At 30.3% G+C, this 19,384-nt stretch overlaps 2 protein-coding genes across 2 annotated transcripts in view; one reads left to right on the plus strand and one right to left on the minus strand.

Moving 5' to 3' along the window:
* Positions 1 to 15,855, minus strand: part of LOC145936662 (LON peptidase N-terminal domain and RING finger protein 3) — a 39,802-nt gene extending 23,947 nt beyond the window's left edge. Inside the window, exon 1 of the mRNA XM_083039079.1 lies at positions 14,381 to 15,855. Coding sequence (XP_082895205.1) covers positions 14,381 to 14,942 — 562 coding nt within the window. The 5' untranslated portion in view covers positions 14,943 to 15,855. The remainder of the gene's footprint in view (positions 1 to 14,380) is intronic.
* Positions 4,487 to 19,384, plus strand: part of Slo2 (slowpoke 2) — a 216,609-nt gene continuing 201,711 nt past the window's right edge. The window contains exon 1 of the mRNA XM_083039076.1: positions 4,487 to 4,688. The gene's annotated coding sequence lies outside the window, so the exon portion shown is untranslated. The remainder of the gene's footprint in view (positions 4,689 to 19,384) is intronic.

The raw sequence follows: 19,384 nt of genomic DNA on the forward strand, positions 1-19,384 counted from the left end.
CACAGCAACATAGTGCAAACATGCTTTCAGTCAATATATCGTGTAGACCAATAATATGCCTCTCGCAAAACGAACCGTAATCGGACTCAATTAGAAAATACGTAAGAGTTCAAGCGGCTAAATCAATTTAAGCACCCTGCATTGATAGAAGCAACCTCATGAGACCTTCTGCGTGACTGTCGATTATCGCCCTCGGAACTCCAAACTCTTCGTTAAGGATCGGAACTATGATATCTATTTATATGTGTCAGACGGATTCGTTCTAGACACATATGTGGCCATTCAATACGTGGGCGTTAAGATTCTCCGTGATAATATGTATATATGTGTGTATATATATGTAGGTATAGAGAGAGAATTTACTATTACTATTATATTTTATACAAAGATTAAAAAATCATACTCTTATTAAAATTCTAAATTATAATTATTTAAAATAATTATTAAAATTATTATATATATCGAAAAGTTCAAGAAAAAAATTTTTTTTCTATCACTATATTGAAGTTTATAAACTTTAAAGCGAGACGACGAATATAATAATATTTTGATTATTATAACTTGCGTTGGTTTAAGGTTTAAGTCTATATAGAACGCTCTTATATTAAAACAAAATAGAACGTAATAAATGTGCAGAGATAAAGGAATATCTTTATAAATGCAATTATAAATTATATATCATTTTTTAAATTTGATTAAAAAGATCTTCCTTTCTAACGTGCTCTAAAAAATCTGATATTGCGCTTTTAAAAAGTTAATATGTATAAAAACATTTATAAATTTTATTTTATCCATTTTTATAATTCGTGATTTATATCACTATCTCGTTATTGTTAATGTTATAAGCTATTTTTAGTAGAATGCGATAATATTAAGGATTCTTTAGAGAACTCTCTAGTACATACTTTTAGGATTAGCATTATAGTATAAGAATCTGCCCAATACGCGATAAGATGAAACTGCATCTTATCTTGTACCACCCTCAAACGCGAGGAAAGCGACACGTAGTTGCTCCCTCCGGTATGTGTTGCCTTGACACAAATCATACGTCTGCGACCGATTAATTTCGTTGCACAGTAATGACACAACCAAAACATGCTCAAGGATTTGTAAGACTTCACTCGGACGTGACGACATTATTATATATCGATCGCTTAACTATCGACTAACAAGCAAAAGTCGTGGAAAAGCATGACTCTGTCGTGTGCATTCTCGGAAAAAGATCAATAATTGTATGTAAAAATTTCGCCAGATATTTCAAAGCTGAATGTCGTGAGAGAGATCATGCATGAGAGTAAAAAATTTATTGATAAAAATAAAATAACATTATGCTCCTATGTAATAGCCCATAAGTATATTGCAAAGAATGATTTATTAAAGAGAAAGATTCGGAGATAAAAGATAAACAAACTATGAGAATAATTTCAAGATACAGCTGAATATTGTGGAGATTAAGAATAAAAATAATTTTAGATTCGATCATTTTTAATGCGATAAAGAGCATTAAAATAAAATAAAAGTTAAAACATTTAAACAAGAAACGTGAAGCACAAGTATGCTAATTAATCTAAATAATGTGTAATAATTTCAATGTAAAATATATTATTTTAGAATGTGCTAGAAAAATCTACTGACCTATATTTAATGTATAGAGAAATAAAATAATGAAAGACAATTATTAATAAAATTCTTATTATCTCTTTTTTATCCATATTATGTTGAAGTTTTATATGAAATAAGTAAATTCTTTTTTACATTTTCCGCTTTCCAATTTTTAATAATAATTAACATTATTCAGCAGCAAAGTCTTTATATAAGAAATATTATTGGTGTAACTCTGAATATAAGTTGAAATGTAATGGTGTTGCACGAATAAAAGTCAACTTTCAATTGATAGATGAACACGATTGGAGAGAAATTGAGGACGCAACCCACTTTTATCTGCACGGACATCATAAACCGTAAACCATTGATCTTTTTTCCTTAATTATCCTCTCCATATATGCACACACACAATAATACTCTTCATTTAAAAATAACCTTTCAGTTCTCTTTCACGACGATTAGCTTTCAGACACCATTGTCTTGCCTATAAGTTTCGCATTAACTCTTCTTTGCATAATGTATTATGTACGATATATATTTATCTTCAATTTTTTAATATCAATATTTCGTATAAAATACTAAGATATCTACTTATATACAAGACATTATATTACACGACACTACATATATACAAAGACATGACATTACATTTATATGAAAATGATTACATATTAATTCTTTCATGCGCATATTTAAAAAAAAGGAATAATTAAATCAATAAAATTTATGTAGAACTGATAAAATTAAAATAATTAGTACATTAAATAAACATTAGTACATTAGGTAAATAAATAAATAGTACATTATTTTCGGACACATAATAGTTAAATTAAAATTTTGTTTAATTTAATGCTTGAAAAGTTGATTTCAATATACGATTTCCGCGATGTATGAAATTTAATTTCCAACAATCTTTATAGAACAATCATATATGACACGTATAAAAGATATTTAAGTTAAAATATTGTGAAAATTTTCATGACATTACTCTTTGATAAGATTAGCTTTGAACATATATACATTGCTGATAGACATTTTTAATACTTTATATAATCACGCAATCACAATTAAGAGTTTTATAACAAGATTGAAAAAATAAACTATACATTATGTGCACATATGCACATATTACCGTCTGCCAAATAATTAAAAAAAAAAAAATATATATATATATAAATGTAATGTCATTATATGTATATATGTAAATATATCAAATTAAACACAGCATAAAAAAATTTATTAATAAATTATTTTATTTTAATACTTGGATATAATTTAGAGATATAATTTTTTTTATATAATAACAGTTGACTCATTGTCAGAATAAATTTAATTAAAAATCATCACGAAGTTTACGTAATAAGATAGCACGCATCTCTCTGTGGTACGTTTTATTTTGCTCACGTTGTCATACACAAGAAGCACATTGTTAATTTTAATGATGCAAATCTTAGCAGTAATTGCGAGTTGCTAGTCTCAAGTTAACAAATGATCGAAATTAGTTGGTTAAATTCTATATTAAATCTATTTGCGAATTAAGTTAAGAACCGAAAGCTAGATGAAAGATGCGATGTTGTACAGTGTTAGCGTGAAAATAAATGATCGTGGAAGCACAATGACAAGTCATTTATTAATGGACCGTAAAGTCATCTCCTATGTAAATTACCTCTGAAATTCATTACTTGATAAATCTGTTTAAATGTAATCTAGTGTATCTCTTCATATATTTTAATTTTCATTAGTTCATATATTTATATCTCAAAATTAGTTTAAATCAAAATACTTTTCAACATTTCTTCGCAAAAAGTGAATAAAAACGATATTAAATTTAGTCGAAAAGATCTTGACAGAAAGGCAAATATACGGGCATTACGACGCTCTAACATTCCGCTGTAATCCACCATCAGAGTGCAGAATTGCAAAATAAAGCAAATAAAGCAGAAGCAAAGAGAGCACGGACTCGTTCGAAAATAAGTTTCCTCGCGAGATCAGGGATTGGCGCGGCCCTGACCCGAAAATCGTTCTGGTTGTTCTTTTTGCAAATTGTTGGAACACTTACCAGAGTGCGTCCTCGATACGATAGGATACTCGCCCAAGTCGCGTCCTCGCGCACAGCCTCTCCTGTGGGAGCGATGAGAGTTGCTCGAATTGGCGGTGACATCGCGGATTTGGCAGAGACCCATGCACGTGCCGGATTCGAGTAGGAACTCCTCGCGAGGTTTGTGAAATGCGCGACCGCATGTCTGATGTGTTTTCCGATAAACGCGTCCCTCTTCTCATTTCCCTTGGAGAGAACACATATATCGTTCTAACTCAGCCGAGATTCCTGGGAAGTCTTGTTTGATTTATGCCCCTACGTGAGGGTGTGTCTTCTTCCGAAAGATCTTTCCTCAAATCTGCCATAAAATATTTACGGGCAACTTCTTCCACACTTTTGAAATCGATCTCTCGTTGTAAAGACTTTTAGATATTTATATATTATATATTAATTAATTTATAATAATTAATTTGTAATTATAATAATTTTGTTTCAATAGAGAGGTTATATCGAAGAGAGGTTATATATCAAATCTCTTGTTAAAAAAATTAATATAATTATTAAAAAGTTGTGATAAATAAATATTTTCAATAATTTAGAAAGTTCACTCCAAGTATTTATATAAATATGGATAAAGATAAACGATGCGATCTCTCTCTACGAAGTACGGAAATCTTGTTTAAATTCGAACATAAGAGTGAGTAACGTGCGCGGAATACGAGGACTGAATAAGGAACGCGCGGAACCGAAGCTCGGACTCCGAGCCTCGGAGCCGAACTGCCGAAGGCGTCCGAAGCTGCCCGAGCGGCGCCGAAGATTTAAAGCGGTTCAACCGCAGGTCGCGTAGCCGTGAGTTTTACCGTGAAAGTGAATTCGTCTCATAAAAGACAGAAAAGTGCCAAGTATAGTTTCCTCAGTTGTGTTGAAACAATGTATTCGTGTACGGGACGACGAATTGATGAAGATGGTGCACGGCGTGGGACTGATAATTCGAGAATTCATGCCAAATTGAAACGGAGCACGAAAAGAGGTTATACTTCAATCGGTGAGTGAAAAATTCTATTCTCACATATTATCTCCCCAAATATGTCCCTCAATTCGCATTGGTACTGTTGGAATTAATGCCACGCAGCTTCCGATTATTTCAATATATATGGATATTTCGATATTTAGGCTGCGTTCGGAAACATCATCCGAGAATCATTCCCTCTCTTTCTATAATACATAATTTCTCTCTCAGTGATATAGAAAGAGAGGGAATGCACTCGGGTGACGTTTCCGAATGCAGCCTTATATGTGTGGATATTTGGATATTTACATGGATATTTGGATATTTACATGGATATTTCAGTTGTCAAAGCAATCTAACCTAATTAAGAATTATATATATACATAATTACGCTGGGCGAATAGCAATTTATGAATACGCAACGTGTACTCATTTCGTGCAATTGATTCTTTATCGACAATGTTATGCTTGCACATAACTCTTTAAATACATACATAATTAATAGTATAAATGGGTGATATATATGTTATCACCGTCTATTGAATTTAATTCACAATCAGATTAAAACTTTTCGTTCTTCACTCTTTCGAGATTAAGTCTGCATTAAAATTTTTATGCGGATATTATTCAGTTATATACATTATTTTAATTTGATTTTCGGTCAATATATACAATAAAACTGAATTTATTTGAATGTGACAGTAAGCTTTTAACAGTGTTTTAGAACATTACGTTATTGTTCATGTTATTTATAGCGTTAAAATTCAATTGTGAATATGTGTGTTCAGCAGACTTTCATCGAGCATCGTTTTATTCGGCTATTATAGTATTGAACAAAGTAGAGAATGATACATGAAAAGCTTTTTGTGATTCGTTAATAGTAGAAATTAAATTATGGCATTAAAGTAAAGTGGGTCATCAGCTGATTACAGTGGATTTAACAGTTTTTAACGCAAATATAAAATTGTTGAAATATGTACATCATGCATAATAATAATTTAAGTTAAGAAGATTAACGGGGCAATTGTAAAAATTAAATAAAACATGCAAATATGTGTACTAGTATATAATAATATTTTTTATATTATCGCGTAATTACTATTTGAATTTGATAAGAATTTATTTAACGAATAAAATTAAATGTTTCGATGATGTATTAATAGATGTTATTTAAAAGGAATGTGTGATAATACACACAAGGAAAAAAATAATTCAAAAGCATTTCAACAAAAAATGAAAATTTAGAATTATTAAATATTTGTCGGTGCATTTTAATACATTTAGCTTTGGTTTATTTTGGGGAAAACCTTGGGAAATTGGGAACACATCTTAGATTTGAACACCTTTCTGCTATTGGAAAAAGCGTACAATAATAAAAATGAGCTCGGCTAAAAGTGTTTTCATTAAAATAGCTTCTTGCGCATTTTGCCTTATCTCCAATCACCACACGCGATTTAATATCATGTTTCATCTTGCATAAGCGTCTCATATTGAAAGACTTTTGATATCGCATGGTATCGACAAACGTTGCGATGAGCAATAAATAGTTTGAACAATGAATATATGTGCTGATAACGCGAGATAATTTTTAATATTCCCCACATTGTTTTACGTGTTATATAAAACTTTATCGCTAACCTTCGATCGTTTTCAAATAGTAACATATAACTAGAATGTATATATATGATAGAGAATATATTTCTTATAAACATAAAGTATATCTCTCTTTATATAAAGATATATATAAAGAAATATATATTTGTTAATATTTGCTTTCCCTATTGATAAAATATTTATCTTATTTTAATAAAATTTTACTGAGAACTGAAGAGAACTGACAAAAAAATTAATGTATTTATTTTATCGAAGAAGTTTATTACATATTTCCAATTGCCTTTAAATTTCTGAAAATTACGTTTAAAAATGGACAAATCTTAATTAACATAATCATCCGAGATTAATAAAACTTAATAAAATTATGACTGAGAGAATTTTCTCTTAGAATTTACCCTGAAATTCATGGTAATCATGGGACAATATGGTATGGAAAGGATTTTATGAGACTTTTTCTGATTAATATTTATCACAATAAAAATAATAATATCTATCACAATAAAATATAAAACATGTTTGATTAAATTTACTAAACTATAGTAAAATTAATCAAACATTTTATATTTTATTGTAATATAGATATTATTATTTTTATTATAATAAATATTAATCAAAGAAAGTCTCATAAAATTCTTTCCATACCATATTGTCCCATGATTACCATGATTTTCAGGATAAATTCTAAGAGAAAATTCTCTCAATGTATAAATAATTTTATTAAGTTTTATTAATCTCGGATTATGTTAATTAAGATTTATCTATTTTTAAACGTAATTTTAAGAAATTTAAAGGCAATTGGAAATATGTAATAAACTTTTTTGATAAAAAATAAATACATTAATTTTTTTGTAAGTTCTCTTCAGTTCTCAGTAAAATTTTATTAAAATAAGATAAATATTTTCAATAGGGAAAGCAAATATTAACAAATATATTTCTTTATATATTTCTTTATATAAAGAGATATACGTAAAATTCTCTCTGTGTAAAATTTAATTTTGAGATTTTCGAGAAAATATTACAAAACTATCAAAAGTTATAATTTAACAATTAAATAATTTTTCTATTGTACCAACAATATCGAGTATAGTATACGCAGCTGCGTCTATTAGATCCACCGGCGTAATTTCATGCTTATCGGTGGCGATAAGCGACACAGAAAAGCGAGACGAGAAAAGCAACGTCGACGATCATTATATAAGCGAATCCGATATATGGAGCTCGCGTGCATAGTTAAGGAGTGTAAAAGCGCGCTTCTTGCAGCTTGTCACCGCTTTTATTTTGTCGAGCGCGTTGCACCGGCGCGACGCACGCTAAATTTATACTATATAAGCGCAGCGACGCGTCGCATTTAATTATAGCCGCCTTTAGAGAAGCGAAACTCCGCGATTCGCGAATACGCGTAGAGACGAAACTCGGTCTCAGAGAAATGCGCCTGTGTGGGCGGCATTCTCTATATAGTTATTCTCAACAATGACACTCGTGAATTCCAAAGAGGAAAGGAGATACTTAAGGAAATGACAAGAAAACTATTGAAACATGTAACAAAATCGAAAATTATGAAATAATAATTATCGATGTGAAAGCTAATTTCTAAAAATTGCATAATAATGAATTCGAGGATATTTTCTTTTATTGAAATTTCATTAAAGAAGAGATTTAATTATTTTTAATTTTTAGAGAAATCTTTAAGTTGGAATCAATGTAGAATAGAATCTATAGAATCTATATACTCCTTTTATACTCCATAATTAAAGATCGAGCTTTTTTAATAAGGATCAAGCTATGTTTCTAATTTATTGATTTGCATTTTTATTATTATAAAATATATTTGTATTAAAACATTTTTTATTCTATATTTTTATTATATATTTTTTTGCAATTTAGAAAGTACATAATTACATAGATATATTAATCTATCTGAACATGGTTTACTAAAATAGCGAATTAGTCAGAATTGAGTGTCTCTGATATTCTCGTCTGTTGACGAAGAAATTTTCAACCGAATCATCGATGTTTTTAATATAATGTCTTGAAAAGAAGAGAGAAAGAGAGAAATATGTATATGTATTATATTTTTTTTATTCAAATTTAAATTCATATTTTTTCCCTTTATTATTTATGGTATTTATTAATTTTTATGAAGCATCTTATATTATATCACTTTTATTTTCTAACATAATTCTAAATTAAATTTCTAATATTTTTTAATAATCAAACAATATAATTTAAAAATATTTCCTAAGCAATCTCAATTTCGCAAAATTTAAATTTTATGCAAAGAGTTTTTTCGAGATAAGATAATTAAAAGTAAAAAATTAAGATAATTTTGCATAAAGGAGATGCGCGCGATTGCAATAAACTTCTTTAGTTATTACATAATATGATGTTGAAATAAAATACATTTTCTCTCGATGCCCGTGCTAAAGAGTTTCGTTCTAAGTACAGTTAAGTACAGTATGCGGCATCACTGAAAAGCATTATTAAAATTACCGTAATCGACCTGCAAGCCAGGTGAACGATGCAGGTGCAACCGAGAGAAGTACTGCTCTGCCATACTCTCGCACACAGATGGCTCATATGTATATATTAATAAGATCTCCTTTTAAATTTTAAAATTTTATTTTCCCGTAAAACCTCTCATTAATAAACACATCGCGCGCGATAACGTCGCTTTACGTAATCTCCGCATTTTAATCAGACAATTTATTGTGTAGTTTAATATATTCACGAGAACTCTGATTAAGTGCTACGCACAATATTTACGCAGGGATATACGCATAAACTATTATACGTCATTCGCATTATGCGTAATAGTATTTATCGAGAAAATTGTATGTTGAATCATATTACGCGATTATCGTTGCCGAATTGATAATTGTGCGCATCTCCCTTTTTTTCGCTTTAATTTTGTTTACTCGAAATGAGATATATTGGATGATTGCAAAAGTTCGTGCCCGATTTGCATAGATGGTGGTAATAACTTCAAATCGGGCACGAACTTTTGCAATCATCCAATATTATAACCATAAATAATACCACATTATAACATAGTTTATGTTTAGTATATTTATATATATTTGTTTATATATTGGACATTCGTTCTTTTTTCGTTTTTCTTTTTTTTATTAATTTTGCATTCTTATGTGTCAATGAAGCATTAAATTCTCTCTTTGGATGAAGAATTTATATATTAAACATGATTGAAAGTAATTCTTAATTTTACGTCTGCTAAAGAATTTGCTATCGACAATCGCTTAAAACAATGAATGAATATGTAGTCTCAGGCAATGAATCTAATCGAGTACGTGGTACGGTATATAAATGTCTTTTGGATGTCTCTTTCCTTATAAGAGGACCCATTGGACGTTAGGTACGATGACGAAGATAACAAGGACGATCTTGACAAGGCTGATTAGTCACGAAGCGCTTACTTATTATCGCGTATACGCATCATTGTTCTTGGTAATTCTCTTGCTGAATAGCCTTGGAAATCGTTGATAATTTCTACAATCCGCTTCGAAAATCGGTATGAGTGACATCAAAATGACGCGATCGATCGTTTCACCGTACATATACATACAAGCAAGAATTTATTAGTTTAAAATAAATGGGGATATTTCTGTATATATATAAAGAAATTGTTTTCTATTAAAATAATTTTATTTATAATTAAAACATACATTTTTTTATAAATTTTTATTACTATCAACTTTCAACTGTTACTGCATCTTCTAAAAATAAAATTATTTTAATAGAAAACGATTTCTTTCAGACAGAATAAGATTGATTTTTCTACAAATATAAGTTGAGAATATAAAATTAAAATATATAGAAGTTAAAAATATTTAAAAAAGTTATAATTTTTTGTGGCAAAAATAGTAATGGAAAACAAAATGTTAAAAATGGGCACATATAATTAAATGTATGTTTAACGCTATTTGCAACCCACAAATATTAAAGTAGTATAGAGATGTTGGAAGAAATCCATAATTTAACATTTCGAAGAAGAATTTAATATTTCAAAATACGGTTTTGTAAGTCAAACATTCAAAGGCGTAAGGATTGATTCAGAATGCGTAAATATTTATACGATATATCTCATAGTAGACATAGCGTGTCTCCGGATGAGATGTCGTCGATTCAGACTGATCTCTCCAAGAGACATTATGTAAGAACTGCTCGGACTGGCCGTGAACTTAACGGCGTCGTCGTCGTGGTCGCCTCCCTTTCCATGCATTTTAACACGTTTGATGCATTCGTATATTTCAAAGAGTTCAATTTTCAATTTTCAATCGCGTATTCAATTTTTTAATGCTTTTTGTTGCAAAAATAATTATATTTATTACAAGTAATAGTTATTCTGTAGAAAAAGGTGAAAGAAAGAGAGAAAGACGTTACTCATAGACAATAAATTTTATATTTAAAATAAATCACTTAACTATTATTTTGAATTTTTAATTAAATGATAAACATTAAAAGTAAGGTGTAGTAAGAATAAAATTCCTTTACTAAAATTCCTAGCAATCTTGAACTAATCGATAAAAATTCGAACCGCGAGTATAACATCCTGCTTATCAAGTATATTAATAGAGCTGAATGATTATCAAGTTTATATCTAATAGAAATGCATTTTTCTATGAGTGAATCTATTTATAGTAATAAATATTCACGTATTTGCTTACACGTACATCGTGATTATACTTTATCTTTACTTTTAATTATTCTAATCATATTTTATAGCACATATGCTTAAGTAAAAATTTTCACACGATTAGAAATTCATCAAAATATTATTTGATGTAATTATCAAGTTTATTATTAAAGAATGACACATTGTCCGTGTCAAATTATTATTTCTGATAACAGACGAACATTATTTTGCGTTTAATAAACGAAAATGAATAAAAATTCCTTAAAAATTTAAACTCTTTTAACATTATATCTTTTAACATATGTTGCATTAATTAAATAATATAAAGACGTTATAAACATTATCAATAACAAATTTCTAAATTATTTGTTTATTTGTAAATAAAATAATTGTAGATTTTCTGATAGATTAATAAAAATTTTAATTTGTTTATTTAGTACTTGAAATTTATAATTTGCAACATGTTCAGAGCAATTAAAAATTAAATATTAAACGTAATTCTGATTTCTGCTAAACGTGATGCTGACCATTCTCAAGACGTTCTCAAGAAATAAAGTATTTTCACGTTGCTTCCGAGACATGATCTCAAGAGAAGCAGTATTCAAACATAAATAGTACCCAGAAATCAGCAGTTCTGTTCTGAAAATTCCAGATTCTCAGTGATGATAGCTCATTGACATAGAGCAAGAAGTTATATAGTTTAACTCTGTTTAAGAGTTTAGATAATTTTCATGTAAAAATAATCAAGACTTGATTCAAATCGAGACATAGTAATGGAAAAATTTGAAGCTTTTATCTTTAAAGAAAATAATTTATTCTATGTATACAATTCTCTCTTCAATCTTTAATCTATTCAAAAAAGCACACATTTTAGATTGGAATTTAATTGTTAATATTAATTTTTAAATACATATATGTATACCTATTTTTAATGAAACATAAGAAAAAAGCAAATATTGATTGAGACATTATCTATTATTTCTACTATGTTATAAAATTCAGATAGTTTTTTTTATAAAAATATTTCTGAAGTATAAAGATTATTAAAATATTTTAATTTATTTAAAGCGACTCGTAATTTCTTTTATATAAAAACTATATATTGGAAAATCATGTTTTCATAAAATTTTCGTAAGGAAAGACTCGATATCTAGATGTCAGAGAATCTGTGATTAAAATCTCGAAGACGGATAGAAGCAGATGTTTACGAGCCGGTTACGCGGAGGTCAATAATCGCAGTCTGTTCAAGCATGATAAAAAATGAGCTGCATAGGAGGTAGTGAGAGAAGGAGCGAATGTGCGTGAGTTTTATTATTGGAGAAAAAGAAAAGGCAAATATGTGCTCGAGATATCATCTTCAATGCTCTTTGATTATTAAAAAAAAAAAGAGATAAATTATTTCACTAAAACTAATTCTAAATAATAGATAATTTTGTGGATGATAAATTATATAGTGAACAATGATCTTTGAATAAGTGCTTTATTGTGTATTACTATTTTGTTTCTATTTAAAATTTTATGCAATGTGCATCTTTCTTTTTTACACGCAGTTAAGATGAATATAACTAAAAATTCATTCAAAGTTTGAATATGACTAATATATAACTTATTATATATATATATATATATATTTATTTATTATATATTAATTATTATAAATACCTATATGTACATATATCGATATTAGCATAACAAAATATTTCTTAATAATTTATTAATTTATTATTCAGATTATAAAATATTTTACATTATTCAAGGTTATAAAACTTATTTGCTTATTTCACAATTCTTGATGTTATTTCACAGTATAGCTTTGCTCAATTTATACATATATAAATTACGATTGTTTTTGATACATTATTTATATTATATATATTTTCATGCATATATTTTATATATATAAGATATATACCTATATAATATATATTAAATAATACTCTTAGTATTACAATTAAAATATTTTTATTGTTGTTTGTGACGTACTTATCTAGCATTAAAATTTTTGAAATTAATCTAGTCGTGCAGCGAGAATTTATGTGTAAAATACAAAATCGTGAATTGTTAAGAATTAAATACTGTTGCTTTTTGAATAGTATAGTATTTTTATATATAATTTTTTTCTAATATCAATATTTCTCCAATCCTCGAGTGTTAATTAAATGCTGACTGAAATGTCAGTTTGGCTCATCATTACAAGAGATTTGACTCCATGCATATTGCTGTCTCATATCTATTCACACATATCTCGATCAGATTAGCGAACGTATTGCACACTTTAAGCAACTAGTTTACTTGTGTTAATCCAGATAAAAAGGGAATGGTGCTTTGAAAAACGTGATTTTATTATAGCGCAAAACATTTATGATTTTGATTAAATCGAGGCAAATTATGAAACACGAATGATAAACCAGTATACTTCTAGTCTTGCCTGAAACATTATTCAGAGATTAGATGTTTCGTAATAATCTTTATATAACCATGTTACTCTTTGCTTGCGTACAAACCAAATTAAAAATGATGTCGCCTGATTTTTACAATTTTAGGAAGCGATAAAACTCTGTTCCTATAATATTATTCTTTTATGGATAACACTGAATTTAGGCACAATTTGATTCAATTAATATATTTCATTCAAAAAGCCACGCACGAAGCACTTAGTGACATACACTAATGAAATTTTAATATTGATATGATAAATAATACGATGACATTATAAATAATACGATTTTAATGGATAAATGAAACGATTTTAATGGAAGATAAAATTTTATAACTAAATCTTTATGATTCACACACATAGAATCGTTACACAATATTCATCGCTTGCTCTTCTTAAATATTTTATAAATTATATATTAAATCTTTTAATAATTGTTTTTATTAATACCTCACCTAATCGTTTTTATATTTTAATTTTATTTAAAAAAATTTTTTTATTTTTAAAGTTAGTTTTATTTTTTCAAATAGAAAAGCTAGAAAATATTTATTAAAAGATATCGAAAGATGTATTAAAGAGATCATTTTTTATAACGTTCTTTAAATATTTCTACTGGATTTACAATATGAAATATATTAAATGCGTGGCTTTATTCTCTCTTTCTCTCTCTCTTTTAAGAAAAAATTAAATTTCTGAATTATTTATTAAAATTACATGTTATATTTGTCGATTTGTGTGTGCGATGACACATTTTCATTATCGAGACAAATTTAAAATAAAGGGGAAATGTTAAATATTAATAATTTATATAATTTTTTCATAGTTTTCAAGCCACTTATAACTGTATGTACATACGTAGTCAACAAGAATCATTTTGTCTTATCCTGCGCAATACTGAGGTCTAATCACTTCGCGTTATTGATAAAGCGTAAATCAACACGTTAAATCAGGATGACAAAGTAGTAGTTCATTATGACACAAAGGCGCGTTAACGTTTTACTGAGGAAGACGATAATATTTACTTACCGAGATGAACTGCCAGGTTGTATCTCTCGAGCGCTTGACCCAAGTGACCTTTCCTCACGAGGATATCACCCTCGTGCCTAGCTCGACTGGCCTCCACCTCTCGCGGCCACCATCTCTCCACGAGTCTCTGCACCAGCACATTCGTTTCACTCACAGTAGCGATCTTGATCCCGCACACGCGACAGTTTTTCGCTGGTTCCACGCAATTCCTGCAGTACGTATGACCGCAGCCGGTGGTCACCGGTTGGCAGAGGGTGCCTTCGCACATGGGACACGCGAAGGATGTCTCGAGTCTCCGTCTGGAGGTCGTTCCGACGCCGGCCATGTCCTCCAGGAGTGCGGTCGCCAGATGCTTCAGTCTCTCGGCCGGCATCGACGTCGCGATTAAACACCTAGAGTAAATTCCGATAGATTCTCTGACGCGACCGCATTTTGCCAGGGAGTCGCCGTAGCCGAGCAACTCCTCGTAGCTCGATCCTTGCTGCTTCAGGCAACGCTCGTACAGCTCGACTGCCAGATGGTAATTGCGAGAGGTGAACGCCTCCTTGGCGAGCTCCGTCATCGTGCTGTCCCTCGTGTGTCACTCTCCTCTTCCTGAACGAAATCGGAGTTATATTCTCTCGCGCGGCACGTTTCTCCTATGAATCACTCACATACACGCTACGGATATCCGCTTGGTAAAATATGCCACCCGATGCCAATTTCGAGATGCTGAAGGCGACATGCATCTTGTATAGAGTCTCCCTACGTGTGTGAAAAATTAACAGGGTCGCGATTTATCAGAGATCGCGCAATCACTTGATCCCGGAACAGTCGGCGGCGATTCATTAACGGGGGGTTCACCGGGTTTTCATCGGGACGACCCGCAGCACCAGTTTGACAGTTGATCGTCCGCGCGTGCTACTCCGCACGTAACGCGCGTGCGACGTGCGTTCCACACAGCACGCTGGCGCACTGAAGACTGACGCCTCGGCTGTCATCAGTCGGCCGAGCCACTGTCAGAGTCGGCCCCGCTCGGCCGTCCGTCAGTAGAGGGTGGTGGTTGTGATGGTGGTGCAGCGGTGGTGGCGGCCGGGGTGGTGGTAGCGGCGGCGATGAAGGAGTGCAGCCGCCTCCGGAGGCACGAAGCCAGCGCCACGAGGCTTCGGACGTACTATGCGGGGGTCAAAGGGGGTCGCGAGGGAAATTATGGACCACGCTGAGCGTAGCTCGAGGAGCGTGTTGCCGCTTCACTCGTGTCGCGACGGCGTGTTAGCCGCGGTGTTTAGGTGTCGAACTCCTCTTATCCGATGAGAGGCGTTGTGCTCTTCTGATCCCAGGCCGTCATTACGATTGAGCAAATTGTTATTGTTATGCGCAATGATACGGGGTGCGAAATATAGTCTTGTCATTTCTATCGACAAGTTTGCCAAGTCTTTTGTATGATTTTTCAAAATTTTCTTTACCACATTCTCCCTTGATCTTTTTCATTGATCTAAAGGAAAATAAAAACCGTCATGGCGTTTTTCTCTTTTTAATCTTTTTTGTCTTTATTTTTTTTATTTGTAACTGGTATATAATATATAATAAGAATACATTGCATTAAATTATTCTTATGCTTTGTAATAACTTTTATATATGATTGTCATATCGTAGATTATTTCAATTTTATTTATTTATTATGAAATATAACAGATCTTCATTGTATTGCTTTTATTATAATTCTTAGTTTATTAAGTAAATATACTCATATAAAATTCCACATTAACATGAAGCACGTACCTGCAACAATCTGCAATTTTTTAAAAATTGTTTCATCGTTTGTCTCAAAAAACATTTCGTATTATAGTACGATCTATATCTTTTCAGTCATCAAATAAAATTCTAACACATCTTTTTGATATATTTTTTACTTAATAAGGAAAGCATATATAATCTGCTTATTAAAATATTTTTTTTTCTCAAGTTTCTTTGTGAATAAAATGTATATAAGCCTGTGTGTCAAAAAGCCACGCGCATTATTTTCTTATCACGTACGATTCACAATATGATAAGTATTGATATCACCTTGGAATTCAATGCTGTCAGTCAATAATTCATCGACTATGCTAGTGACGTAAATTGTTTCGATTTCCTATTAGCACTCTGCATACACACGCACATTTGCTTTGGTCAGAACGTTACGTTATATCAAAATCCAATTGTAAACAGTTTTTCATCACTATCGTATCGTGGATTTTATCCCAGACACCCTCCCGGACACTTGTTGTCGTAACCTTGGCTCGATCGACCGGATACTTCCATGGGAATGGATCTCCTCTAGTCCCACTGAAACGTCAAGTGTGCACAAACTATACGATGATGCTTCTCAGTGAGAAGAAGCATGATTGCACGGTCGGTGCACAAAGCGCTGAGCAAGCTTGACGTGAGGAGAAAATCGAATAAATCGCTTTTCACTGGCAAATGTCAGCTCTTTGCTCTTTAGAGGTCTCACTGAGCATGAGCAGTGACTTGATCCCGAGGTATTCTGTCTTCGATGCGTGCATAGATACACGCGTGTGCGTGCAGGAAGTACGCAGACGTCATAGGACCGCGCTTTGGAATAAAGGGAGAGGGCTGAACTGCGTGCTGTGAGGGTGGCAAGGGAAAGGGCGGCGAAGAATAGGAGATCAATATATGGCGAGTTCACGGGGTGATTAACCTCTTGCATTTGCCACTTAGCCATGGAATATCCCTTTTTACTAGATCGAAGTTTAACAATAGATTAAATGAATTTGAAATAGACTTTTGTCTTAAAATCGAGAAGCAAAAATTCTAAAGAAAATCTAAATAAATATTTATGAAAATAGAATAATTTTATAGAAAGCTTTTGAAAGTGTAAATACACATGAAAGATTTATTTTCAAACGAGATCTTAAATATTTCTCTAAAAAAAAAAAATTATTTTATTCTCTGTTTATAATATTTAATGTTGGATATAGTATATAGTTACAACAAATTCGCAGCATTTATCCTACTTAAAAATATTTAAACAATATTTAATTAATGGTATTTTATTAAACCAATGATTAATTTAAAATAAATGATTAATTAAAAAAATTGCAGTTTAAAAAAATTTTGACGTAATTATTCAAACGTGTTTTTGTTAATGAAAAAATTAATGAAATCTCTTCCAACTGCTAGTTTGTCATTGCCATTACTATTGCTCATTATCATACATTATACTGTAATTTAAATAATTTTATATGTTTATTTTGCCACAAATAAATCACTAATAAGAGAAAAAAGAGAAAAAATAGGTATATAACGTTGATTAAATCAGATCTTCATTCATGTACAATGCAATATAGATAAAGATTTATGATTTTTAAAATCTATAATTTGGCTGATACAATTGATGACTTCGATTTAATCAAGACATTTATATAATCGTAATAATTTATGGATTTGGCATTTGCTCTAAGCAACTCATAAATTTTGTAATGTATATACATATACATATATATATGTATAGGTATATATATATATATATATACATATATGTAAAACTAAAAGTAAAAATAAACATAAAAGTGTACATTAAATATATACAAAATATTATATACAAATATATACATACATATACAAATATATACAAATATATACATATAGGTATATATAAAATATTATATATAAATATATGTAAATATTAATTAAATTTTTTTTCAAGGTATAGTCTGACATTTTAAATATTTTTAGATTGAAAAGCAATTTTTATGGCATATATAGATGTGTACATGTATGTATGTATCTATTTAAATATAAACAGTAGCATCGCAAATTAGGAAATTATTGAGATTTATTCTGATTAGCGCGATACTTTATACTATTTATTGCGCGATTCAACCGCAACTGAAAATAATGCGCGTAATCGCGTCATTGCATTAGGATATGAGGTAGATGAGTGTCAATAGTCGTAATGACAAACACGCACATATTGATGTCGCATATTCTTACGTGATTATTCATGGTAGTTAGATTATACATTTGTGGCGCAATGTTCAAGTAGAACATAACAAATATGATGATGTTGTTTTTCAACAGCGAAATGTGTGTATTGGATGCGAAAAAATATTTAGAGAGTTCTAATAAATGCTTAGAATTTATATATATCAATTATAGAAGCGCGTCGGCAAATTAATTACAATCATTAATGATAATTATTGTTTGTTATCTTATTTCAATTTGTGCGTCGATACAGATAACATATTCCTATTAATAGATTGAACGTTTTATTTTAACCTGAAATGATGCACTCTTGCTAACAGTTTCTCGCAGTTGTGTCGCGTTCTACGAATAAATTTGCTCTCTAATCATACGAAATGCAAATACCGGGAATCATTGATGATGCACGGAAAGAAGTATTACACATATTTCTTGGTGTGTCGTTACCCATATATCAGCGCTATTACGATGTGAGCAATTACCACGAAGTGGTTTTAATAAAACCGTGCCTAGTAAATGCTTCCGATTTCAATATGAAAATAAAAATGTCACATACAAAGTAGGCGGATATTACTAATCATGAAACTCACGTTTTAAAAAATATGCGAAAAAAAATTTTCTTTACAAACACGTGTAGATTTTTCAGGATAATAATATTTTGAGAAATTATACATATTAAAAGCATAATAATTGTAAAATAATTGAAAAATAAAATTTTATATCATGATATAAGCATTATATAGCAGAATTTAAAAAATTATGCACAGAGAGAATATTTTATAAATCAAATAAGGAGATTGAAACTTGCTTTTAAAAAAATCTATATACAGATAAATAGAAACATTCTGTAGTTAACATTTATATATTGTATTTGTTGAGAAGAATCCAAGTGAGAGTCAAAATTAGTGCTATTTACAACATTGCTACTGAATATATCGCATATGCATCTTGTTTACTGGTCCCCATCTCCTTCTCTCTTTCTCTCTCTTTATCCTTATTATTAGATATTTTAAAAATTTATTTTTGCCGATTAAATATATC

This window comes from Prenolepis imparis, unplaced genomic scaffold (genome assembly GCF_030444845.1).
Source record: "Prenolepis imparis isolate NDT839.2.m4 unplaced genomic scaffold, iyPreImpa1.0 SCAF_5, whole genome shotgun sequence".
Lineage (NCBI taxonomy): Eukaryota > Metazoa > Arthropoda > Insecta > Hymenoptera > Formicidae > Prenolepis > Prenolepis imparis.